Genomic DNA, 26,428 nt, shown 5'->3' with positions numbered 1-26,428 from the left:
GGTTCTTCATTTTGTTGTCTAGAACAATAATAAAGCAGTCTTTAAAAAAATAAGTCTAATAACTTGAACATTCTATAGGCATTTACGTATAGTTATTGACTTGCCTCCTTGCAGCAAATGGCAAACAGCCTGATTAGCACAAGAAAAAAAAAACTGCCCCTGCCTCCCAGCAATTTGCCTCCTTGCAGCAAACAGCAAGTTTCACTTTCAATTTCAGCATGGACCTCCCAAACATCAGCTGTTTCAGGCTGCAGGGATTGCCATAGCCTATTGCCACCTCATTTTCTCCATTTACTGCAAGGAGGTAAATTGCTGGGAGGCAGAGGCCAAAGTGTGGGGGCTGGTAGGTGAGCGGGGCTACATTCAGTGTACAAGGTGCACCCAAATTTTCACCCTCTTTTAGGCGGGGAAAAGGTGCGTCTTATACTCCGAAAAATACGGTGTCACATATTCTGGCAACACATAAACTCAATTGTTCATCTTTTTTCCTATGTGCATATAATGGCAAAAATAAATGAGTTTACACGGGTATTCCTGGCATAACTATCTTTAATTGGGACCAGCATCTCTGCCACTAAGCAAAGTGGTCACTAAGTAGTAATTCACATGAGAGCAACTATGCTTTTCAGCTGGAAAGAGACAAGACCACTCAGTTTCACACCTATTGCTTTTGTTTGCTTCCTATATACTTCTTCATTCCCTCTTGGAACATTCCAGTGTCTGCGTATTGTCTGGTACGCATCTTAAGCAATACAATCACACCAAAGCCCAGGCTGTGAGCCAAGAGTACAATAGAAACAGGTTGCTCATTTGGACCTTTTTCTCTCCAATCCCTCTGCTCCACAATTAGGAGGCTGCAAATGTACTGTAAGCTGTTTGCGCAATGCGCCCACAGTTCACAACCCTGGACTACCAGTGCACTCGTACTGCTTTCAATGTGTAAAAGATCAAGCAGCTTATTCTCTCATAATCTCTTTCTCTCCAATCTCTCTGCAAGGGGGGATTTAAAAAAAAGTTAGGCACAGAGCATGCATATTGATTGTAATGGTGACCATGTCACTGAAAAGGTTGGATGGAAACTAATCAAGGAGAGAAGCAACCTAGAACAAAGGAGAAATTTCCTGACAGTTAGAACAACTAATTAATGGAACAACTTGCCTCCAGAAGTTGTGAATGCTCTGACACTGGAAGATTTTAAGAAGAGATTGGACAACCATTTGTCTGAAATGGTATGAGTTTCCTACCTGAGCAGGGGGTTGGACTAGAAGACCTCCAAGGTCCCTTCCAACTCTGTTATTCTGTTACCTCCCTAAAGATTCTACTGCATAAATAGTCATAAATGGGCTGTAAAATTATTTTTTCAGCACTCATAATTTCAAATGGTCACTGAACAAATACTTGGTAAATCTTATTAATCCAGGAGGACTGTAAAACAAGTCAAACAAATCCCAGAGATTCTGTATTGATGGTATGGAGATTTGACAAAGTAGATCACAGCCTAGTTTTCGGTAAGATAAAAATTGTATGATAGATAGCATCACCACCATCGTATTTGGCTAACCAAGTGCAGTCAACGTGTAGTCTTCATGTTGGGTTATTATTCTAGGACATTTCTGCATGTTGTGCTTTGACAGGGGGCAGAATGGAGGGATTTGAATCTGCTTCACAGTACCCTATATTGATGATATGGAGATCTGGATTCCGCACATCAAAGGAATAGGCTGCTATGCTGACAAGTCTTTTCTCAAAGTGGAGGCAGTTGTCTTGGATAGTTGGTGAAATCAGATCAATTAAACATGTAAACTGCTTTACGGCTTGCCACTAGAATTTATGTCAAATCATCCAATCTTTGGATATCAGCTTGTTGTAAATCTGGCAGGTCATTGAAAGAGTTTGTGTATATTAGGGCTATCTGTTGATATTCTGCCTTAGTTATGTGTCCCTCTTTCTATTTTTTCTACTTATCCTTTATGTCTTTCAGTTTATCAGAGTTCTGTCTGCAACCATGCTGGTTTCTTCTTGGATTTCCTGTGTTTTTTTTCTGTTGTATTGTGTTGGACTGGGCTTTTATGATCATGTTGTTACAGTGTTTCCCATGGTTCTTGAATTGTTTTCCCCTTTAGAATTTTTATCCATGAAATTTTGCTTAGGCTCTCTCAGAGTTTCTTAAAATCAACTCCTTTAAAGTTTAAGACACTGGTTGGATTATATTCTATTGTTGGTGTTTGCATTCTATTGAATTCCACTATGACATGGTCACCCTTGCCCACGGTTCCAGCAACTTCAACTCCCTCTATCACCTCTCTCTATTAGTAAAAATTAGGTCTAGTATAATTTTTCCCATAGTTCCCTCCTCTACCTTTTGGATGACATGTGGCAGCCGTGGCAAGGGGGGCATTCCACCAGGTTCGCCTGGTGCACCAATTGCGCCCCCTACTGGACCGGAGTGCCCTGCGCACGGTCACTCATGCGCTGGTGACGTCTCGCCTGGACTACTGCAATGCCCTCTACATGGGGCTTCCCTTGGGACGCATCCGGAGACTGCAGCTAGTTCAGAACGCAGCCGCGCGGGTTATTATGGGAAGTACCCGTTACTCCCACGTAACACCTCTCCTGCGCGAGCTGCACTGGCTACCTGTAGCCTTTCGGGTGCGTTTCAAGGTATTGATTACCATCTTTAAAGCGCTCCATGGCAGAGGACCTAGTTATCTGCAGGATCGCATCCTACCACACACGTCCCTGCGACCTATCCGCTCACACAGGGAGGGGCTCCTCCTGGTGCCGTCTGCTAGGCAATGCCAGCGGGCGACACCTAGGAGCAGATCCTTCTCTGTGATGGGCCCAACCCTCTGGAATGACCTCCCCCCAGACATCCGAACTACCACCGACCTCCGTTCCTTCCGGCAAAAGTTAAAGACTCACCTATTTCAATCAGCTGGCCTGGCACTTTCTTAGTTTTACCTCCCGGGATTTATTTATTTTAATTGGGTTTGGGGTTTTATAGGCTTTTAACGTATTATATTTATTATTCTATTACAGTCTCACAACCTCCTTCACCAGTATTAATTTAATTGTTTATGTATATATTTTACAACGTATTTTAGTGACTGTACACCGCCCCGAGTCCTCTCCGGGAGAGGGGGCGGTCTATAAGTGTGAATAATAAATAAAAATAAATAAAGACAAAGTTGTCAGTTAAGTTGGTTAAGAATCTGTTCGATCTCCCACTTGCTCCAGAGTTCGTCTCCCAGCTGATCACAGTAGTTAAAGTTTCTCATTACTACTGTGGTATGTTTCTACATACATATGTAAATTGATTAGCAAAGAGTTTATCTAATTCTTCTGCTTGGTTGGGTGGTCTGTAGTATAGCAATGTCATTTCCCCCCTTTTATATTGACCCATGTGGATTCTAGGAGATTTTCATCCTTGGTTTTGTGTATTTATGTAGAGATGTAGTGATCTCTAAAGCAACTCCACCTTCTTTTTTCTTAGTTTTGATTAGTTTGTATCCTTCTGTCAGTATATTCTAGTCATGAGTTACATCCCACCAAGTTTCAATAATGGCAACTATATCATATCTGCCTTGGTGTACTAATACTTCAAGTTCACCCTGTTTATTCCCTAAATGTTGAGCGTTAGTGTGCAGGCATTTGAGTCCTTTATGGGTCCTGGGTATGTGTCTTACATATCCTACTCTGTAACTGGGGTTTCCATCCTTTCCATCATTCTCTATTTTATTATGGTTTTTTAAAAATTAATATTACTTTTTTCTCTTTACTCCTTATGTGATTGGTTATCTAGTGGTTTTTGCTTGGAATTAGGGTCTAAAGGTCGTGAAGATTGGTCCCTCTCCCTACCTCAATTTTAGTTTAAAGCTCTTTTGATAAGATGAGCCAGTTGTTTTCTGAATATATTCTTTCCAGTTCTTGTGAGGTTACTCCATTCCTTGCCAGTAGCTCTTCATGTTGGTAATACAGGCTATGATCTAGAAAGCTGAAGTTCCGTTGACACCACCAGTTTTTAAGTCAGTGGTTCATTTCTAAAATCCTTTGCTTTCCCCATTGGATGTTGGTCTTTATATTTATAAGGATTAAGGTAAAAGTAAAGGTTCCCCTCACACATATGTGCTAGTCGTTCCCAACTCTAGGGGGCAGCACTCATCTCCATTTCAAAGCCGAAGACCCAGCACTCTCCAAAGACATCTCTGTGGTCATGTGGCCGGCATGATTAAATGCCGAAGGCGCACAGAACACTGTTCCTTCCCATCAAAGGTGGTTCCTATTTTTCTACTTGGATGCTTTCGAACTGCTAGGTTGGCAGAAGCTGGGACAAGTAACGGGAGCTTGCTCTGTTATGCGGTGCTAGGGATTCAAACCGCCGAACTGCCAACTTTCCTGATTGACAAGCTCAGCGTCTTAGCCACTGAGCCACCATGTCTTACCTTTATAAGGATTAGAATGTGATAAAATAAAATGTCTTTGATCTACTGCAATACAAAAAGTCACTCTACAGAATATGTCTTTAGTCTACCACTCAAAACTGGCTCTCATGATTGAATCAATCAATACCTGTTTATGCACATCCGTGGGGGAGAAATCTCCAAAGGCCTGCCAACCATTCTCATCATCTTCATAAAAACGCACCTCAATATCATCTAACAGAAAAGGCAAAAGAAATGGTAACATTGGACTATTAATACTTATTCCAACTCCACTTTGTCCCATTTACTATTATATTACGACATTGATAAATTTATGATATATTGTCGATCATGCAAAGTTTAAGAGATATTGGGTGAGATGCTATCAGGTAGTTGATGGACTTCTCATAGTGTTCCTCCATATCATGCAAGTTAAGAGAAATGTAGACTAGATGATGGCAAAAAATGAGCCAAATCGTATCACGTTTTGATAAGTCAAAAACAACGCAGTCATGTCATAGTAATTTAAGGACACTGATGACAATCTAGATGAGATTGTACCTCTTCCTCTGATGGAGTAAATGTGCAATTTGAAGAACTTCTTTTTGAAATGGATACAAGTGTCTTACATCACAAAAATTGTTTTCTCCCTGCACCGGCTCCTTTGGTAACAATGATTGTTCCTAGCAACGAGTCCAGACGTGAGCTGCTGCCTAGTCGGATTGCTTTGAGTAAACCGGAAGTTCCGACCACTGGCTGGTGGCTTTGTTCCCCACCCACAAAGCCCAGCTGATTGCCGTGCCTCGCCTGCTCTACTCACCATGGCTGCCTGAGAAGATTTGCTGTGTGTTTGAAGCCGCGTGAAAGTGAGGAAGGCAAACCAGTTGAGACGCACACACTCACATTTCTGGAGAACTGCTTGTTAACGTATGTGCAGCCCACCTCTGAAGGAGCCATATGTCAAAATGCAGTGGTACCTCAGTACTCGACAGCATCAAAGCTCATTGAATTTCATACTTGACACCTTTTGTAGCAAAATATGTTGTGCCTTTACCCATCATTTTTGTGGTAATCAACATGATGCAATAGGAAGAAGAAAACAGCCACAGAAGGTGGACAGGAAGTTGGCCATGGTGGGAAGGTCACTGAGATACTAAAAGGAACAGATAGGAAATCTTTCCCAGCTGAAACAAAGGGTCACATGTTAAGTCACGTGTGTTGTGCCCGCCGGCAGCCAGCAGAATTGGCAGTAGATTCAGATAGTGAGGAGGTCAGGGAGGAACCTGGGCCAGTCCTGGAGTCTGGGGAAGGCTCTGATGATGGCTCTGTGTCAGAGGCAGAGATGGGGCCAGAGCCATATGCCAGTTATCAGCTGCCTTCAGAGTCAGACATCAATGAGGGAGACGAACAGCTGGAGCCTGTTCTCAATGTGCGCATTCGCAGAGTTGCCAGATGAAGCTAAAGAACAGGGGTCAACTTGGGAGTAAGGCCACAGATGGACAATGAATGGCTCCTCCCAGAGGGAATAAAAGAGGAGTGAAAGGGGAGTGGAGTTTGCAAGAGACAATTAGTTCACTTAATTGGTTCGTGACTCTCTGAGATTTGCAGATATAGGCCTGGCAGCTCTCCAAGCCAGATAAGGACTGTAACTGTAAATCCTCCCTTGAAAAACTTTGCTGGATGTGAATGAGAAGAATTCACAGTAAATTAATAAAAGGTGGTTTTGTCCGGACAAGGAGTTTGCTTCATGGTCTTGGGAAGCCTAGGTCAGAGGCTTCCCGAGAGCATGAAGTGGCCTTTTGGCACTCATCATTTTTAGTCCTCATCGCACTTCCTGGACCAATTAAGGATGAGTACCAAGGTACCACTGCAATACTTCAACTGGTAATGTCCAGACTGGATTATTACAATGTGTTTTAAATGGGGTAGCTTTTGTGATTGTCCAGAAAGTATAAATCTTGTTGAGTCCCTTGGTAAAACTGCCTTATACATCTGCTTTTAACTGGATCTGTATACCATACCTCTTGCTGGCCTTGTTACTCTGGCTTAATATTTTATTATATTATAGTTTAAATTCATTGGTTGCATATATTTAGCAGAGTTATTTTATTCTATCATAGTCGTAGACTTCAATCTGTTTTCTCATTTATTTTATTTTATATGATAAATTTGGGATTATGCTTATTAATAAAAAGTAGACGATTGGTTCATGCTAATTACTATTTCAGAGCAAGACAAACTGCTATGAAAAAAATAGAATCATGCAGTCTTAAAATTTGGAAGGAGGCAGAATTCCCAAATTCTTCTAAAAATAATTTACTGAAGCCTAATACATTTTGGAAATGGCAATTTCATTCTCAAGGACAAAGGAAATCAAACGCACATTTCTAAAAAGAAAAAAAAATGTATCCATTTCAGAAGTGAAAGAACAATGCCAAAAATAAGTAGGATTAAATATGGTACTTACCTTTCTGGACTTTATCACATAGCAAATATACTTCATCTCCACCTCGCACTGAGCCTGCGGTCTTATCCATCCGAGATATTTTTAGGTTGGAAGCTCCAGGAGACTCTGTAGAATAAAAAAAAATTCAGTGATGTATAAAATTGTTTCTGGGACAATTGTACAACTAAGAAAACGTCATCATAAGGCTTACAATTTTGGCTGATTTTAATAGACAGTGAAGAATATAGATGTGAACTTGTAAAGCATTTCCACATCTGTTATCAAGTTGTCATTGGAGGAAAGCGGGGAAAGAATTCCATGCATACCTTCGGCTAGAGTCAGATCTCAGATTACTACAGTAGGCTTGGGAGGCGTGGAATTTTACAACCTACTGCAGCACCTCGCAAACGTGATTTATGACACAGACTGAGGAGAGGGGAGAAACGGGGTAAAGTTCAGCCATAATTTAACAGGTTATATCTGACTCCATGCAGGTATTGCCGAGATGTTGTTCCTAATAAATGACTGGATTACTTTTGAGGCTTGGCTCAAGGCTCGTAAGTTCATTAGGGCATCTGTCGGAAACCTGACAATAGAACATTAGTGGAAAGGTTGATATTTCAATTTGTGGTAGGTTCTGGAGGCATTCAGAAGGAGGCAAGAAAAATAAAATATGAAAAAATACGAAACTCTTCTGTCAGAACTCTGATATGAAGATCAGGGTAGAGGAACGTTTCCAGGGATGGGATTCTACCAGTTCGGACTGGTTCGAACAAACTGGTAGCTCCGACGATTAACTGGGAGAGAACTGGTTCGCTCCGACGATCAAGTGGGCCTATGGCATGCGTGCCGGAAGTGGCACACAGAGCCATCTCTCTGGGCATGCAAGCCGTCACCGGTTGCGCTTTCGGATTCTGGTGCGTTGGCCTGCTGGTTTTCACACGTGTGGGAGTGCCACCGGAAGAGCAGCCACCTGGTGCGCATACGCGTGTCAGGAAGATGATATTCTGGTTTCTGGCATGCCCATCTGCATCGGCCAGCTGGTCTTCACGCGCATGCATGCCAAAAACCAGAAGACCAGGTGGTGTGCCGGAAACCGGAAGATCATCACTCGGTGCCCAAAAGGTTCCCCAACACTGTTATAGTAGATACCCTTAAATCATGTCAAACGCGCCTATGGATCAAAAGTTAAACTTACTGCTATCATGAATGGGGTCGGAAATAACTGGGTTTAATGCTAAAGTGAAGTTTCCATTACTATCACGAAGATAGGCGTTGAAGCGTAAACGAACAATGCTGAGATCCATTGTCTTCTTCAGCTCTTTTGCCTCTTGTTCAATCGATTCTTGCTCAGATTCTGCTAAAACAGATGCTAAGTTATAAATACTACGAACAAACCGGCATCCACATCAAAGCAAAATTTCCTCTAGATGCTAAAATCACACGTAAAGTATTTATCTGAATACCGGCAATCCTCGAGATACGACAGGCCATTTAACGAACGTTCGAAGTTACAATGCACACCCCAAAAGCTAAAGATAGATCTGTTTCAAAGTTACACATTTTGCAACGCCCCCACAGTCATTCGCCCTTATGACCGACCACAAGGACGCTATAGCACGCCCACCCATCTCCCTTCCATCATGCTGAAAGGCTTGGAAAAAATCAAAATAGGCATCATTTCTTTTTAGTGCCACTTTATGCTATTCTTATGCTGGTAGAGCAAAGAAGAAAACAGAGGAGGAGGAGGAGGAGAAGGAGAAGACAAAGACGACAACGACTACCTTAACAGCTCTTAGGTCCTTGGTTAGGACTTGGAGCTATTAAGTTTTTACCAGTTCCATACTGTGAATCAAATTGAAGATTATATATATAATCAGGCCAGAAAAAATGCTTTGCTCTGAAATATAGTTTTATTTACTATTTCTGCTTAGGGGAAAAAAACTTATGAAAGAAAAGAAAAAGGGAGGGAGAGAGAGAGGGTGGGGGAAAAACAAACATGTATAGAATACCTGACAGGAAAAATGTTTTATGATCAATGTCCTTACTCTATGCAAGATCCAATAGAGGACTGCTAACATGTGAAAAATAAATAAATGCATTGTCTCAGTTTAACCATTATTGCCTACAACACAATAATCCGTTCTATCTAAGCTATGAAGGGAGAGAAGACTGTGATCATATCTAGAATCCATCCTCCCCAAGCTTTTATTTTCTGTTTCAAAGTCACCTGTTAGAGGCTGCATTCGGTTTCGCATCTTCTGCATCTGAAGTTTGTCTTTGATGACCTCCATCATGTTTTTCTTAGTCACGTGGAGCACACCTAGGTTATTAAATCTGATAAAAGACAAATTATCCACTATTTGCAGTGACAATCACAATGTCTAAGTGGGCAGCACATCTGCTCAAATTCTAGACACTGAGATGAGCATGTTAAAAAACAACAACAACAAGGCAAATCACCAAACATTTAAAATGTAGAGTTTTTCCTATCATTACTGATGGAAATATGTATATCATATAGCAGCAACCAAAAGGCATTGGGGAGCTAAAAAAGAACCAATTAGGAGGGAAGTAAAGCCCAATGCTACATGCCCATCTTTTTAAAACCCATGGAGGTGATACCACACTTAAGGGGGTGGAAATGTCTGTGCATCTTATGGAGCGAATATTGCGTCACAGACCAGGTTGCGGCGGTGGGGTCCTTTTATAGTGCTGAACCCTGCCTCTTCTGTCTTTGTCATAGCCTGTCTCTTATCCGCAGTGCAGGAGACAATAGGCAGAGCTGGCACATGAGAGGACACCTATCTGTGGTCCTCTCAGGCTCTGCGTAATTCCACGCCCCCTGCCGCCCTTGTTTTCCTCCTCTATGTCAACTCGCAAAGCACTCCTAGCCTGCTCTCAAGTTGCCATAGGCAGGAGGGGGGAGCTGCCACGACCAGAAGCACATTCCCTGCATACTTTTCTCCAGATTGTATACCAGGTTACCAGAGCCAGCTTGAGAGGCGGGGTATCTACAGCCCGCGAAACAGTTGGAGAATGTGATTTATGACACCACTGGGAGGAGGGGGAAAACAGGGTCATGGTTAGACCATAAATCACATGGGGCAGAGCTAACTCCACTCAGGAACTACTGACATGTTGCTCCTGTTAAATCACTGGATTTCCTTTGAAACTTGGCTAAAGGCTCATGGATTAATTAGGGTTTCCGTCGGAACCCTGACACTTTAAACCTAGGTGCGTCTTACGGAGCGAAACATCGGGGATATTTTTGTGCTGAATTTTCCTTGCCAGAGCAAAATGGCAGAAAGCTGCCGCTTTCATTAAATAAGATATTGCAACCCACCCAATCTAACACATTGGGGGGGGGGGCGGGGGGAAGAATGCTATCGTGAAATAGATCTTGCCTTTTGAACCCCACCATCATTCCTTGATCAGTAAGTCATACATACTGGGCAGTCATGTCCTTTGGGCCCACCATCATAATGCAGTTGCCGGCTTCATTGCACTGTTTTCCCACAAGGCTGTGAGCATGCACTTGTGGAGGATCAGTATGCGTCACCAAGTCCACCTCTATCCTAGCCAGTCCAGTATAATTAGAGATCTGAAATAAAATGATACAAAATGACGTCAAGGAAGTCCTTCCATAAAAGCCATCTTTCTATCAGGGGGAGAAGAAGAAAAATGATCAAAAGTGGAATTCTTGAGAGCCCAGGAGAAAATGGATAAAAAAGGAAGAAGGGGGAAACGGGTAGTATTAGTAGATTAAAGGAAATAGTAGTATCAGTGGTGAAATGCATTTTTTTTTTACTACCGGTTCTGTGGGCATGGCTTGGGGGTCTAGTGTGGCTTGGTGGGCATGGCAGGGGGAGGATATCTCCATCCCTACTCCATTACAGTGGAAGCATACTGCAAAATCTCCATTCCCACCTCACTCCTGGGCGAAGGATATTGCAAAATCTCCATTGCCACCACACTCCAGGGGAAGGATACAAATCTCCATTCCCACCTCACTCCTGGGGAAGGATACTGCAAAAAACCCATGCCACCCCACCCCAGGGGAAGGATACTGTAAAATCTCCATTCCCACCTCACTCCAGGGGAAGGATACTGCAAAATCTCCATTCCTTTCTCACTCTGGGGCCAGCCAGAGGTGGCATTTGCCAGTTCTCTGAACGACTCAAAATTTCTGCTACCGGTTCTCCAGAACCTGTCAGAACCTGCTGAATTTCACCCTGAGTAGTATGATTAGTATTGTTATGCAACTAATTAAGAAATAAAGAACGTATATTGTTAATTGTAGAAAAAAATGAAAGAAATGCTCTTTATGTCAAAACGTTATTAGAGGATATATATATATATATATATATATATATATATATATATATATATATATATATATATATATATATATATATATATATATATATATATATATATATATATATATATATATATATATATATATATATATATATATTGTTTATAGTAAAATAGACCAATAGAAAAATATGAAACAATAACTTGGTGCAATTTTTGAAGGGGCAGTTGAAGGTATTGATGTATTAAGAAAAAATGAATATAAAAAAGAAATGGAAAATAATGGAAGAAAATAATTTGGCTGAAAGTGAAAACTAAGCTGTGATGTAAAATGGATTATGTAAAAGAGAGGATGGATGTAAAAGGGAAGATCCAGTCAACACTTTGTTTTTATAATGTGTAAAGTTGCATTAAAAAAAAAACTTTGGAAACACCCCCCACCCCTCATCTTTCTATGAAAACATCCTTCAAACGTACATGGAACTTTAAAAAGAAATATTGCCATGTGTAGTTTATACTGAGTTGATTTATGCTCATGAGACAAACCTATCAAGTTTCATTAACATAGATGAGTGGTATCAAACTCAAGGCCCGGAGGCCGAATCCGGCCCACTGGGTGCTTACATCCAGCCCATGGGACACGTCTGGAAACAGCAAAGGACTGGCCCGCGGTGCCTCTGCTAGTAAAAATGGACCTTGGGGAGGGGGGGCACGCACAGCCCCCCCCCAGCTCTGTTTTCGCTGGCAGAGGGCTATCAAAAGAAACTAAAAATGAAACCAAAAGAGAAATTTTTGCCCTTTTGCATTTGAACATGCAAGAAGGGACAGGGAAGGAGAAAGGGAAAGAGGAAAGACAAAAAGAAGGAAATAGCAAGGAAGGAAAAGTAAGACAAGAGGGAAAGGAAGAAGAAAGGAGAATGAAGAGAATGAGTGAAAGAAGGAAAAAGAAGGAAAGGAAGGAAAGGGAAGGGAAGAGAAGGAAGGAAAGAGATTATAATGAGTGAGTGAGGGTCTTAGGGAAGTCCTGCCTTAGCACCACAGGTGCTGCCCACTCGAGTTCTGTGTCATACCTACCATGGCCACGCCTCTAGCCATATCACGTTCCATGCCCCCCCCACCTCCCAGCCCCCTGAGGTCAAATACAATCCTGACGCACCCCCTCAATGAAATCGAGTTTAACACCCCTGACATAGATAGACTACAATAGGCTTTAAATCAGTGTTTCTCAAACTTGGCGACTTTAAGTCCTGTGGACTTCAACTCCCAGAATCCCCCAGCCAGCATAGCTGGCTGGGGAATTCTGGGAGTTGAAGTCCACAGGACTTAAAGTCGCCAAGTTTGAGAAACACTGCTTTAAATGGTTAGTAGCAAAAGTCAGTTTGGGAACATTGTATCAATAGCCACTAACAGCAATTCAGACCATATCACACCATTAATCATGATTTGCATACAGCAGACAGAGATGAATCTTAGTTTAGTAAGCCAAAACATTTATTATTTTTATTTATTTGTCTTATTTATTAAATAACTACCCCAGTAACTGTCAGTTGGTCTTTCCTGAACTGCATGTCTAGAAGCAGTCGTGGGAGGAGTCACATGTGGGTATTAACACGGCCCATTTGCCCAGAGACTGAGGTAAATTTGAGGCCACTCCCTCTGCTTCCTCCTCCTGACTCCCCAGATTAACCCATGGTCCAGTCCAAGAAGAGCCTGGGAAGGAAGGGAACAAGAACAAAGGATAGCAACTCACTCCCCCCAGGCATGACTGACCAACAATTAATCTCCCTCAGGCCCCCCCATGTGCAGGTGTGCACAAATGGGCGGGAAGTGACTCTTCCCATGACCGCTTCTAGACATGCCGTTCAGGTAAGACCAACTGACAGTCTCCAAAGCGAGGTGTGGAAGGAGTCACATGTGGGACATAGCAAAGCTAAATGTCCATGGGAGGGAATCATTGGGCCTGAGCCCCCCGAGTATCCAACACACCTTGAAGAACCCTCCTACCAAATGATGCCTCCGCAGAGGCATCCAGCCAGTAATGCTTAATGAAGGGAGAAGGCGAAACCCAAGCGGCTGCCCTGCAAATATCCTCGATGGGCGCCTGGGTAGCCCAGGCCACAGTGGTAGCCGCACTCCTGGTAGAGTGCACCGTGGTGCCCTCTGGGACCGGGATCCCCCATGCCTCATAGGCCTTAGTGATAGCTAACCTGATCCACCTGCTTATGGTGGCGGGTGATACCTTCGCCCCCCTGGAAGAAGGCTGGAAGGATACGAAAAACGCCTCCGACTTCCTGAAGGAAGCTGTGTGTTTGAGGTAAATGCGCAGAGCCCTACAGACGTCCAGGCGGTGCCAGGACCTTTCCCTTTCTCTGGAAGGTGCCAGACAGAAGTCCGGAAGCACCACTTCCTGAGCCCTATGGAAAATGGTGTTGACCTTGGGCAGGAAAGCAGGGTCTAGCCTGAGTACCATCCTGTTGTCATGAAAGGTGCACAAATCCGCCCTGGCAGATAAGGCATTGATCTCAGTCACCCGCCTAGCAGAGGTGATGGCTACTAGGAAAACCATCTTGAGTATTAGGAGTTGGAAGGATACCTCCCTCAGAGGCTCGAAAGATGCCTCCGTAAGAGCCTGGAGTACCGTAGGAAGATCCCAGGTGGGAAACCGATGGATGACTGGCGGCCGAAGGTTAGCAGTGCCTCTGAGAAATCTCTTTATGACCGGATGTTGGGATAAGGATCTAGACACCCCCCCCCCCCAATGACTGTGGCCAAGGCTGATACCTGCCTTCTGAGGGTACTGGGAGCCAGACCTTTCTCCAACCCATCCTGGAGGAACTCCAGTACTTGTGGCACTGAAGCCGAGGCCGGCTCTACCTGGGCTGACCTACACCAGACTACAAAGGAACTCCAGGTCGCATTGTAGATGCGCGTGGTAGACTTCCGTCTGGAAGCCTCCCGCTCAAGCGCCAAGCGGTTAGTTGGAGCCACTCTGGATCCGGATGATCCAGACTTCCTTGGCACAGAGCTACCACCTCCCTGGGAATCCTCCAATGAGGTAGAACTGACAGACCCACTAGGTCCACAAACCAGGGACGCCGGGGACAGTGGGATGCTATCAGAATCACTTCTGCCCTCTCTAGCACTAGCTTCCTCAGAACCCCGGGAAGGAGAGGAAGGGGGGGAAGGCGTAAAGGAAGCCTCACGGCCATCTGCAGCAAAAGGCGTTGACGTCCACAGCTCCTTGAGCTAGGAACCGTGAGATGAACCTCGGAACCTGGGCATTCGACGGGGTGGCAAAGAGATTCACTGTTGGTCGACCGTATCTCTGACCAATCTGCTCTAAGATGCTGGGATGTAACTGCCACTCCCCGTGGTCCACCGTCTCACTGTTGAGCAAATCTGCCTGTCGGTTGTCCACCCTGGAGATGTGTTCCACCCGAATCAATAAGAGATTCCGTTCCGCCTAGTTGCCCAGCCAAACTGCTCCATTGCGTAGCACCAAGGAGTGCATGCCCCCTTGCTTGTTCACATGGGCTTTGGCTGCCACATTGTCTGTCAGGACCAGGATATGCTGACTGACTACCGCCTCCTTGAAGTACCAAAGCACCAAGTGAATCGCTCTGAGCTCCAGCCAGTTGATGTTATTCCGAAGATCCGTGGGCATCCACCTCCCCTGCGCTATCTGGGACTGCAGGTGTGCCCCCCAGCCAAATAGATTCACATCTGTAGTCAGGATCAACCTGTCCGGCTCCCTGAAAAGGGAACCCTTGGCCAGCGCCGGGGACGTCCACCAATGGAAGGAGAGAAACACCTGTGGTGGCACCAGAACCTTGAAGAGGGTGTCGCACGTTCCGCCTCTCTGGTACGGCAGCAGGAACCACTGTAGCTCTCTGGCATGAAGGTGAGCCCAAGGGACTATCCCGATGCAGGAGATGAACTTGCCCAGGAGCCTGGAGAGAAGGACTACGGGAACAGAACGTGTCTTGTGGATCTCACAGATCAATTCCAAAATACTGTCCCTACGCTCCTGTGACAAAAACATCTCACACGCCACCGCGTCAATGATGGTCCCTAAATGCTGGAGCCTAGTGGTAGGGGTTAGATGTCTCTTCTTGAGATTGTTCGAGAACCCCAGGGACCACAGGGTGGCAATTGTAAGACACAAGTCCCTCTTAGCTCGGTCTGCAGTAGTGGCCAGCACGAGAATGTCATCTAGGTAACAATGTAACCGGACTAGGAAGGACCTAAGATGACCTGCAGCTACAGCTAACACCTTAGTGAAGGTTCTAGGGGCAGATGCCAAACCAAAGGGAAGGGCCCTGTATTGGTAATGCACTCCACCATAGGCGAACCTAAGGAATTTACGATGGTCCGGTGCAATTATTATGTGAAGGTAGGCTTCTGTGAGATCAATGGAGGCTAAGAAGTCCCCCTGTCTGATGCCCTCCAAGATGCACTTGAGGGAGGCCATCTTAAACTTCTGGTAGACCAGTCTGGAGTTTAACAATTTGAGGTCTAAGATAGCTCTCTACCCCCCTGAACTCTTAGGGACAACAAACAGGTTGGAATAAAACCCTAAACCTCTCTCCGCTTCCGGAACTAACTCCACTGCCCTGATGTCTAGCAAATGCCAAATGGCCTTGCGCATAAGGGAACGTTTTGCCAGATTCTTGGAGGAAGAGAAAAGACAGAATTTATTTGGGGGATGGGAACAAAACTCTTAACTTTAAACCAAACTCAACTGTGTGAAGAACCCATGCATCAGTAGTGATGCGCTCCCAGCAATCCGCAAACAAGGTAAGGCGCCCGCCGATCGGGTGATCTGATCTCAAATCACTTGTTTCTGCGGAAGGAACGGCCACCCCTCCCTCCTCGAAAGGGACGCCTACTCCGGCTGTTGGTACCAGTATCTGTCCCTAGGGTAATGCCTATCCCCCCGTCTGGGATATCTGGGCGCAGAATACCTTGGCTGTGGGAAGTTCTGCTCAGGGGGTCGGTAGGAGGACCTCCTGGGTTAAGGCGTAGGGCATTGGTCAGAGCGCTTAGTTGTGGAGGGGAAGACCTTGCGCTTGTTCTTATCCTCGATAAGGATAGGGTCAAGGGATGCTCCAAACAGCTTGTCCCCTGTGTACTCTGCCCCCGCCAAATGCCACTTTGCCTGAGACTCTGCTTGCCAATTGCACAGCCAGAGAAGGTGCCTGGAGGCAACTGAAGAAAGAGCCCTGGAAGAATACTTGACCGCATCCAGCGTAGCGTCAGCTGAAAACTGAGTGGCCGCCATCAGTTTCTGGATGTCTTGCAATAGTCGCAGGGGGTTCTATCGCGAAGCTGCTCCAGCCAAAGCAGAGTGGATCTGTTGAAAAATGAAGCAGCCACCGCCACCCTGATCGCCCACATTACGGCTTGAAAGGTCTTGCGCAGAACCAATTCCGCCTTCTTCTCTTCTGCCTTCAGACAGTTGGAAATATCACCAGTCATCACCGTGGAAGCGGAGGCCAGGCCAGCCACCGGGACATCTATGGTGCTTGGGCGAAGGTTGCCTTAAGACTGTAAAACCTGCGATCATTACTGCCTGGAGTGGGAAACGTGCCAGGCTTTGCCCATTGAGATTTGAGTACCTCCATAAATAAATCAAGTGTAGGAATCTCTTCCTTTTCAACCTGTGGCTTATAAAAGGAGCCCTTCTTGGTCCCCCCACTGGAGGTGGAGGCAGTAGCAGCTTGAGAAGGAGCTGGGGTGCTATCCAGGTCTGCAGTAGCCCTGGCCTTGCGAAGCAGGGAACCAAACAAGGAGGGAGGAAACAAGCCAGCAATAGCAGGGGCCTCTGGAACCTGGGAATCTTCATCCTCAGAGAAAGCTACATCCTTCTGCCCCTCTAATCCAGACCCCTCACTAGCTGTGGAAGGGGAATCTGATCTGCGCTCTCTAGCTGCAGAAGATTGGGGTTGATCTGGATGACCTCGTGGGGTACCATGAGAAGATTTTCGTCTAGAGGCTTGAAATTGATGCTGCATGCCCGATGAGATGCCCTGAGCAATGGCACGGGCAATCACATTCTGAAAACCCCCAGAAAGCTCTGGATAAGCAGGTGAAAAGCTGGGTGGCTCAGCAGATTGAGGAGCCAAGCGTGGCCTGGAAAAAACCGTTGCCCTGCGGCCAAAGGGGTCTCCCCGGTGTCCTGAAGACTGGGCTGGAGACAGAGGCAGGGATATTGGGCTAACTTCCCTCGCAGAGCCACGTGGGGAACCTGGAGAACCCAGTTGGACCTCTGGCAGGGGTAAAGGCTGAAGAAGAGAATGTGACTTGGATGGGGAAGGGCTGACCTCCTCCCTAAGCCTCCTGCCAGCCGCTCTGGTAATGCGGGGCGCCTTGCTAGGTGCTCTCTTCCTAGCAGATTTAGAGGTGGCCTTCTTCGATGTAAGCCTCCCCCTCGATACAGGGGTAGTCCCACGGGAATCTCCTCGCCTGGATCCGAATCCCCTGGTGATCTAGGGGCAGCTGCCCCCCCCACTCCTCGCAGCCTCCGTCATCACTTCTACTTACAGTCGCGGCCTTCCCACCTCCTCTCTATTACAACCGGCCTGGCTTCTGTGCGCGGTCCAGAGCTCCTTCTGACCGGCGCTATCCGCTGCCACGCTACCGATCCGTGGCCTGAAGAAGCCGGCCCACCGCCAATCAAAGGGCCCTCCCCGGATTACTGGCGGAGCACAGGCCCGAAGAAATCCTTTTCCTTCCTAGCGGTGCTTCTGGACGCCTGTGGCAGCTGGAAACAAACACGCCAATCTCCGCGCCCCTCCATGTGCGTCCCAAGATGGCCACCATCCAAAATGGCGACCGCCAACCACGAGGCCCGATGCCAAGCTGGCTCCGATTGAGCCGTTCCTTCAGGAGCCTCTGGAGCGTTCCGCAACCCCTGCCGATGGAGTTAGGGGTTGCGCGGTACAGCGCCCTCCGGCGCGCGGCCTTGAGCCTCCCCTTTAACCGCCCAGTGGCTTGGGGGCTCCCCTGTGGTGCAACAAGTCTGGCTTGTGCGAAGGAAAAAAAGTTAAACAGCACAGAGACGCAAGGAGAGAGGTGGGAGGAATCACAAATGGAAAAGAACAAGGACAAAGATATAAAGCAACGAAAAACCTCTAAAACCAAATGGAGAGTCAGAAAGTTACTCCTTCTGGGCCGAAGACTGAGGTCAATCTGGGGAGTCAGGAGGAGGAAGCAGAGGAGTGGCCTCAAATTTACCTCAGTCTCTGGGCAAATGGGCCGTGTTAATACCCACATGTGACTCCTCCCACCCCTCGCTTTGGAGACTCTGGGCAGTTCATGTTATGGACAAGCAGCATACTCATACTCAGCATACTCGCCTTTATGAAAGAAGTAAGCAACAAGGTAAAAATACTACAGCGAAATAACCAATTTCCAAATTCTGATTTAGCTTGCCTCAAAATACCCAAAGCTAGTTTGAACAGCTATTTTTATGGATAAATTCTTTGGGTGTAATAAATATCTTAGTTTATCTGGCTTGCTGATCTGCTCACATTACGTGAAAATAAAATTGTTGTATTTTTCGGAGTATAAGATGCGACACACCTAGATTTGGGGGAGGAAAACAAGGGAAAAATATCTGCCTCTGCCTCTCAGCAATTTGCCTCCTTGCAACAAACAGTACAGACAATATACACTGTTTGTAGTGTTACATTTCAGACTATACTTGTACAGATGCTGTTAAAATTGATGTGCTTTCTGGAAGTATACGTTATTCTCTGCTATTTAAAAGAATAGCACTTTTTAAAACAATAGCACAGGGCCTCATCAGATGAAGCATTTATTTTAAAAAGCTTCTTCATTTTGCTAAATTGTCTAGAATAATAATAAAGCAGTCTTTAAAAAATAAGTCTAATAATTTGAACATTCTATAGGCATTTATAGTTGTTGACTTACCTCCTTGCAGCAAACAGCCTGATTAGCACAAGAGAAAAAAATCTGCCTCTCAGCAATTTGCCACATGGAGGAAACAGCTGATGATTCTCCAGATCATCAGCTGTTACAGGTTACAGGGATTGCTATAGGTTTGTTCGCAAGCCGTTTGGTACAAAGAGGAAAATTGCTGGGAGGCAGAGGCCAAAGGGTTGGGGCCGGTGGGTGGGTCTACATTCAGTGTTTAAGACGCACCCAAATTTTCACCCTCTTTTGGGGGGAAGGGAAAGGTGCATCTTATACTCCAAAAACACAATACTTATGGTTAGAAACAGATGGTCTTTTCAGTCTGGTTAATTCCATACGTTTGCATTTTGGTTTAATAAATTTTCTTGATTTTAATTTAATCTAGGATTATGTTTTTATGTTTTAGCCACATTATTTAAGCTTCTTTTATACACAATTCTTGTTACACTCCACCCAGCTATTTTTGAGGAACTTTCTTGAAACAAACTCCACAAATTAGAATACATGTTTTTAAAAAATGATCGTAATTTGATTTTAAAAATTATTTTTATTTTTGTTATTTAGATCCCTTACCAAAAGATCCAAGATTAATTAACTCAACATTTTAAAATTCACTTAGAATTCTGATTGCAAGATACAGGTTCCAAAATAATTCCTAAAAGCCTTCCATAAAGGTAAAGGTTCTCCTCGCACATATGTGCTTGTCGTTCCTGACTCTAGGGGGCAGTGCTCATCTCCGTTTCAAAGCCAAAAAGCCAGCGCTGTCCAAAGACTTCTCCATGGTCATGTGGCTAGCATGACTAAACACCGAAGGCACACAGAACTCTGTTACCTTCCCAGCAAAGGTGGTCCCTATCTTTCTACTTGCATTTTTACATGCTTTCGAACTGCTAGGTTGGAAGAAGCTGGAACAAGTAACGGGAGCTCACTCCATTCCGTGGCACTAGGGACTCGAACTGTCAAACTGCCGACCTTTCTGATCGACAAAGTCAGCGTCTTAGCCCCTGAGCCACCGCGTCCCTGCCTTCCATAAGAGTAAAATATACCATAATAACCATGGCTTCACAACACGCTCTTCCTTTTTGTCCCTGGGTGCTCTCTTTCCATGGTTACAAGACCAGTCTAGTGCAGAATTTAGCCAAATCAAAATTTTCTATTCCTACAGAACAAATGTTCAGTTGCTCTGAAATCAAAAGTCTGTTACCGCGAGTGGTAGATTTAAGGCCCAAGACTAACACTGTAAAAATAGATGCTTTTACTTCAGTTATCTATAACAACCAGGTATAATGTTATACAAACTTAAAAGTATTGAAAAGTGTATCAAAAATAATTACTTTATTGACCTTTTGTACCGGGAGTGGGTTCCGGCAGTCACTACTTGTTGGAAATGGCTATGCGCAGAAGCAAAAATCAAGATGGCGTCGCCTACAGCGCCACCTGGAGAACCAGTTCAGGGGCGTGGCAGGCCTGGGTTGCTGCCGGTTCCATCGACCCAGGCTGCCAAACCACTACCGGTTCGGCTGAACTGGTCCAAACTGGTAGGTACACACCAGTATTCTGTACTGTATCTTAATTAATCAGAAAGTCCAAACAAAATATGTACCAACAATAAGACTACTAAAAAAAAAGCTATTTAACGTTTACTAAAGACAGAAAAGGCAATGTAGATTACTCTTAAAAAAAAGATTTCTTCATAAAACTTGATAAACAAATGCGATACTCACCTTGACAGTGGGATAAGTCTTGTGCCCTTTCTCACTAGATGCTCCAGGTAGTCCACCATGTGAGGGCCCTTCACAGCCATAACGGAAGCGGAAACCTCGCTGCCAAAAATGGAAATTCAAGCCAAGTCATTCCATCAGAAAAAAAAAAACCAAACCGCTCGGAAAAAAGTTTGCCTATAATAGGATATAGATGGGGAATGAGTGGAGTGAGTGGTTCAGTGGCTTAGAGGTGGAGCTCTTGCCTCACTATCAGGAGGCTGTTAGTTCGACCCTAGGTAGCAGCAGATATTTCTCTCTCTGTGCACAATGAGTGATTATCTGCTGCGAACTCTGTATTGGTGACGGGAAGGGCATCTGGCCAGTAAACCCTCAGCTCCATTCAGTTTCCCCAACTCCACCACGATGTAAGGGATTACGGGGTCAATAAAAGACAAAAAAAAAAACAAAAAAAAACGGGATGATGTAGTCCTTGATGCTCTCTGAGCTTGACTGTTTGTTTGCAGGCATTACAAAACTACACTGAAGAGCCAAGGTGGCACAGTGGTTAAGAGTGCAGCATTGCAGGCTATTTCAGCTGACTGCTAGCTGCACTTCGGCAGTTCAAATCTCACTGGTTCAAGCTTGACTCAGTCTTCCATCCTTCTTCCGAGGTGGGTAAAATGAGGACCCAGATTGTTGGGGGCAAGAGGCTGACTCTGTAAACCACTTAGAGAGGGCTGTAAAAGCACTATGAAGTGGTATATAAGTCTAAGTGCTATGGCTATTTCTACCTCTGTGATGGCGAACCTGTGGCACGTGTGGCTCGCGGAGCCATATTTGCTGGCACACCAGCAGTCAGCTCTGGGGCGCATGCTGACCAGTTGATATTTTGCCTTCCGTTTTCGGCCTCCCCAGGCTTCAGGAAAGCCTCCGGAGCCTGGGGAGGGGGTCATGTGAGCATGCGTGGGGGTGGGTGGGGAGGATTGAATTGGTGTGGGCACACGTGCTAGCGCACCACACACAATTTTGGCACACCATAAGAAAAAGGTTCACCATCCTGTTCTACCTAGTGTGGAAATGAAACATCTGCAAATAAATAAACTCAGAGAGCAAACCATTCAACGCTGTGAACCCATAATTCAACCCTGAACTACATATATTCCCTTCTATTTATGTAGTTGGGAGAAATTCAGCATCCTTAGAAAATCCTTACCTGTTTTGGCTGTTCAATTATAGTGACAAATGGGCCTTCAACTAAAACAAACAAACAAACAAGAAGGTATTCAGCGTCTCCCAATGTTCAATACACTTATAATCTCATGTCATACAATTTAAGAGAAACAGTATTAACAAAACAGATGGCAACAGAAACTTAGATCCTTCCCTTAGTTATCTGTAGTTCCACATCCCACGGGACACATCCCATACCAAAACGTTCCTTACCTGTCTCCATGAACAGCTCTTTCTGCTCGACCAAATGAGCACCGAACTGAAAATCATCATAGTCTATCCCATCTAAGCACTGCATACAAACAAGGATCAAGAAGAGATCAAAAGCATTATGGACACAGCGCCATAAAGATTCTAAACAAGGTAGACAGTCAGCGGGAATGACATTAAGTCTCTACTGCTAACGACAGTGAAATAAAACATTGGGAACAAGAAGCATCTAAGGCCGTGATGGCGAACCTATAGCACGTGTGCCAGAGGTGGCATGCAGAGCCCTCCCTGTGGGCACGCACACCGTCGCCAGCTGGAAACCGGCCTGAAAATGGCTCGAGAAATGTCCAAAAACCGGCATGTTTTTGGAGAGCTTTTGGTCTTTGGGGGCTGTTTCAGTCATTTTTCGCACGGTTTTCAGGCCAAAAATACCCGGGAAACGGCCAAAACATGGCTCAAGAAATGTCCAAAAACCAGCCTGTTTTGGGGGCATTTTTGGTCCTTTTTTGGGCTGTTTTCAAGCATTTTTCGGGATGTTTTCTGGCCAAAAATGGCCTGGAAACAGTCAGAAAAACAGCCCCAAAATGACCTGAAAAGGGGACAAAAATGCCCCCAAACAAATCATTTTCTGGGCCATTTTTCAGGCCAAAAACAGCCCCCAAAACAGGCATGCGTGCATCGGCAAGGTTTCCGTTGCGCACACATGCACGCACATTCTGGTTTGGGCACTCGGTGCCGAGAAGGTTCGCCATGACTGATCTAAGGCAAGGTCTCCTAAGCAAAGAATGCTCCCATCCAACCCTCTGCACTGGGGAAGACTACAATTCACATAATTAGATGCCCTTTAAATATGTAGGCACCACATATATACCCTTTAAAATCAGGCAACCCCCAAAACCAATAAATATACCTAATCTAAGAATGTTAGATGAGTTTCTTAGGGCATACTTTTCATCTGGAAGAAGGCAAATATGAGAATGATCTCTCTAATATGTTAGCTGTCTGAACAGCATTATGGGCCCGAGGCAAAGCAGTGTACTGGGGCCCCTACAACAACTACACACAGGAATAACAATGTAAATGGTCAATGAAATTAAACACACATTTATCAATGTTATCAGTGTTAATTTCTATTAATGCATGTTCGCATTAATTAAAAAATGGCTGTAAAATGTAATAAAGATGTTGCTGTATTTATATGATACAAGGTGCATTGAAAGGGTTAACATACACAGATTAGTATGGGGCCCCTATGTTCGGGGGGGTGCCCATCATGCCAATGCATTAAGACAGCCCTGGTTTGGAGAAAAGAAAAGAAAAACAAGCATTTGTCCCATTATTGCTTAAGCCTCACCTTATACTTCACATATAAAATCAACCATGTGTGTATATCAGGGGTGGGTTCCTGCCAGTTCTAACCTCTTCTATAGAAGAGGCTCCACAAATCTAGTGCCGTTTAGAACCGGTTCCAGCTCCCTCCCCCCATCTGTCCGCACATCATCAAGATGGAGAGCGAGAGGAGGGATTCTGGGAGTTGAAGTCCACAAGTCTTAAAGCTGTCAAGTTTGAACACCCCTGTTTTTTTCTAAAGGGTTAGGGGTGCAAGGGTCTTGTAACGTGACAGCTTTAAGATTTGCACACTTCAATGCCAAAGTTCCTGAGCCAACATGACTGGAGGAGGAATTCTGGGAGTTGAAGTCCACAAGTCTTAAAGCTGTCAAGTTTGAACACCCCTGGGGGTTTTTTTTCTAAAGGGTTAGGGGTGCAAGTGTCTTGTAACCTGCCAGCTTTAAGACTTGCGTGCTTCAAATGCCAGAGTTTCTGAGCCAACGTTTTGGTTGTTTAATGTTGTTAAGTGAGTTTCACCACATTTTACAAGTTGGCCATGCCGACCCAGTCACATGGCCAGCAAGCCACTCCCACAAGGCAGGCCACACTTACAGAAGAGGGTCTAAAAATTTTGAAACCCACCACTGGTGTATATTCATAGATGGTTGTACTACAGAGAACACAAATCCCGGCTATGTGTGTGTCTGTTTGTGTCTGTGTCCCCTACCTTACTACCTTGAGTAAGCCTCACCTTACTCAACATATAAAATCAACCATGTGTATATATTCATAGACAGTCATACTATGGAGAACACAAATCCCAGCTATCCCTCCCTCCTCCCTTCCTCCTCCTCCTCCTCCTCCTCCTCCTCCTCCTCCTCCTCCTCCTCCTTCTCTCTCTCTCTCTCTCTCTCTCTCTCTCTCTCTCTCTCTCTCTCTCTCTCTCTCTCTCTCTCTCTCTCGTGTGTGTGTGTGTGTGTGTGTGTGTGTGTGTGTGTGTGTGTGTGTGTGTGTGTGTCCGTCCCTACTCAGCTAGCGCTTGTCTTGGGCCCAACAAAGGCAGAGAAAGACAACATTGGGGTTTATTTTTTTTCATTTTAAGGTTTCCAAAGCACATTATCCAAAATTGATCATTCAAATTTGGGACTAGAGAACGCCAAGGTAAAGGAGGGCCCATTTTTCACCCAGATCCCACTTCCAAAGTGAACCGGGAGGAAGGGAAGGAGAGGGAGGGAGGAAGGAGGGAAAACTTTCCAAAAGCAACGGAAAACTCACCGCGGGATAGCCTTCCCCATCCATGGAGGATCTACTCCAGCCGATAATCCACAGAGTTGGCAATCCGGCTCTGCGGAAGGAAAGAGAAGAGACGGAGAGACTTACAAACGGGGAGGGGGGGGGGTTTGCTGCTGTTGCCGCCGCCAAAAGAAGCCCCAAGGGGGAAACTGGGCGGGCAAGGCAAGTAGGGCTGGAAAGTCCCTAAAAACCCAGCGGAGCCCGAGAGAGGGAGGGACGGAAAGCAAGAACGAAAGGAAGAAAAGAAGGCAGGCTCTCGCGGCTTCTGGGCGGTGGCAGCGCACTTTCTTCCGCCTTCTAAACCCAGCCTTCGCGTCTTTTGCGGGGCGGGCAAGGAAAAAGCGCTGCCAAAGGGCGCTGTTTTAGAGGGAAGAAGTGGGGAAAGCACCCCTAAGCTTTTCCCAGAAGGAGAAGGGGGGCTCAGGGTTTCCGGCAATTTAGGGTCCCCAATTGCCCCCCAGCCTTCCATGATCCTGGCGTTGGGTGATTGGGTGTTTGGGGAGAGAAATGCCCCATGCCCAGCGCCCCTTGGCAGCATGGCAGGGCGCGGGACATTTTTCTCCCCAACTACCCAGTCACCCAACGCCAGGATCGGGGGGGGGGGGGATTGGGGACCCCAATTGCTGGACCCCAATCTCCAAGAGGAAAGGAGGGGCTCAGGGTCTCCAGCATTTGGGGGTCGGATTTTTCCCAACCCTCCATGATCCTGGATCACCCAACGCCAGGATCATGGAGGGGTGGGGGACCAAGGGGCGCTGTTTTAGGGGGAGAGGTGGGGAAAGCACCCCCAGGCTCTTCCCAGGAGAGGGAGGGCTCAGGTCTCCAGCAATTGGGGGTTCCCAATTGCCCCCCACCCCCCATGATCCTGGCGTTGGGTAGCTGGGTGGTGGGTGAGAGAAATGCCCCGTGCCCTGCCATGCTGGCATTGTGACTGGTACCAGATCCGCACGCGCTGGGTTTAAGCATCGTTCGGGGGGGGGGGTGTCTCGGACTGCTCGCGGTGTAAAAGGGAGGGCAAGAGAGGAGGAGGAGGAGGAGACCCGCTTCTACCAGGGGGAAATAGAAGCCCTCCCAGGGCGTAATATTTTTGGAGCAACCCTTAAGGAGCCACACCTCCAAGATAGGGTTGAAAAGCCAGGATTAGAATGAAGCTCCAGCCGCTGCTGGCGACACACTCGCTCACCTACCACTTACTCCTGCCAAACCGCTCGGCCATCTCCTTTTTGGAGGCCAAACTTCCCCGGCCTGGCCAAGCTCCGCCCGTCTGTTCCGTAGGGGCTTACCCGCCGTCAGCTGATTTCTTGGAGGGCCGGACTCCGGTAAGGAGGAGGGGTGGACGAGGAACGCCTCTTTGAGCCAATTCCAAACCTTTGATTGTCAGAGTACAACTATGTGTGCAATGAGATTGGCTGAGCCTCCCTGTCGTGCAGCTCCCCCCCCCCCAACCCAATACAACTCACAGTGAAAGACCTCCCCAAAAAACCTCCAGCCCAGGGAATCTAACTAACAAACTCCCACTCCATGTGAAATTACTGCAG

At 45.9% G+C, this 26,428-nt stretch overlaps 1 protein-coding gene across 3 annotated transcripts in view; it reads right to left on the bottom strand.

Moving 5' to 3' along the window:
* Positions 1-26,226, bottom strand: part of NFKB2 (nuclear factor kappa B subunit 2) — a 49,824-nt gene extending 23,598 nt beyond the window's left edge. Inside the window, exons 1-10 of one of the 3 annotated variants that reach the window (XM_081953759.1) lie at positions 26,074-26,226; positions 24,873-24,942; positions 22,272-22,350; positions 22,042-22,082; positions 20,850-20,948; positions 10,320-10,471; positions 9,098-9,204; positions 8,066-8,227; positions 6,889-6,993; positions 4,570-4,655 (exon numbers count right to left, since the gene is read on the bottom strand). In XM_081953759.1, the coding sequence (XP_081809885.1) occupies positions 4,570-4,655; positions 6,889-6,993; positions 8,066-8,227; positions 9,098-9,204; positions 10,320-10,471; positions 20,850-20,948; positions 22,042-22,082; positions 22,272-22,350; positions 24,873-24,896 (855 nt within the window). In that variant the 5' untranslated portion in view covers positions 24,897-24,942; positions 26,074-26,226. The remainder of the gene's footprint in view (positions 1-4,569; positions 4,656-6,888; positions 6,994-8,065; positions 8,228-9,097; positions 9,205-10,319; positions 10,472-20,849; positions 20,949-22,041; positions 22,083-22,271; positions 22,351-24,872; positions 24,943-26,073) is intronic. The other 2 variants (XM_081953758.1, XM_081953760.1) reach the window with 2 other exon arrangements.
* Between the last annotated feature and the right edge of the window lie 202 nt (positions 26,227-26,428).

This window comes from Natrix helvetica (genome assembly GCF_964273705.1).
Source record: "Natrix helvetica genome assembly, chromosome: 5".
NCBI classification, from domain to species: Eukaryota; Metazoa; Chordata; class Lepidosauria; order Squamata; family Natricidae; genus Natrix; species Natrix helvetica.
This window is presented reverse-complemented; position numbering and strand designations above follow the sequence as displayed.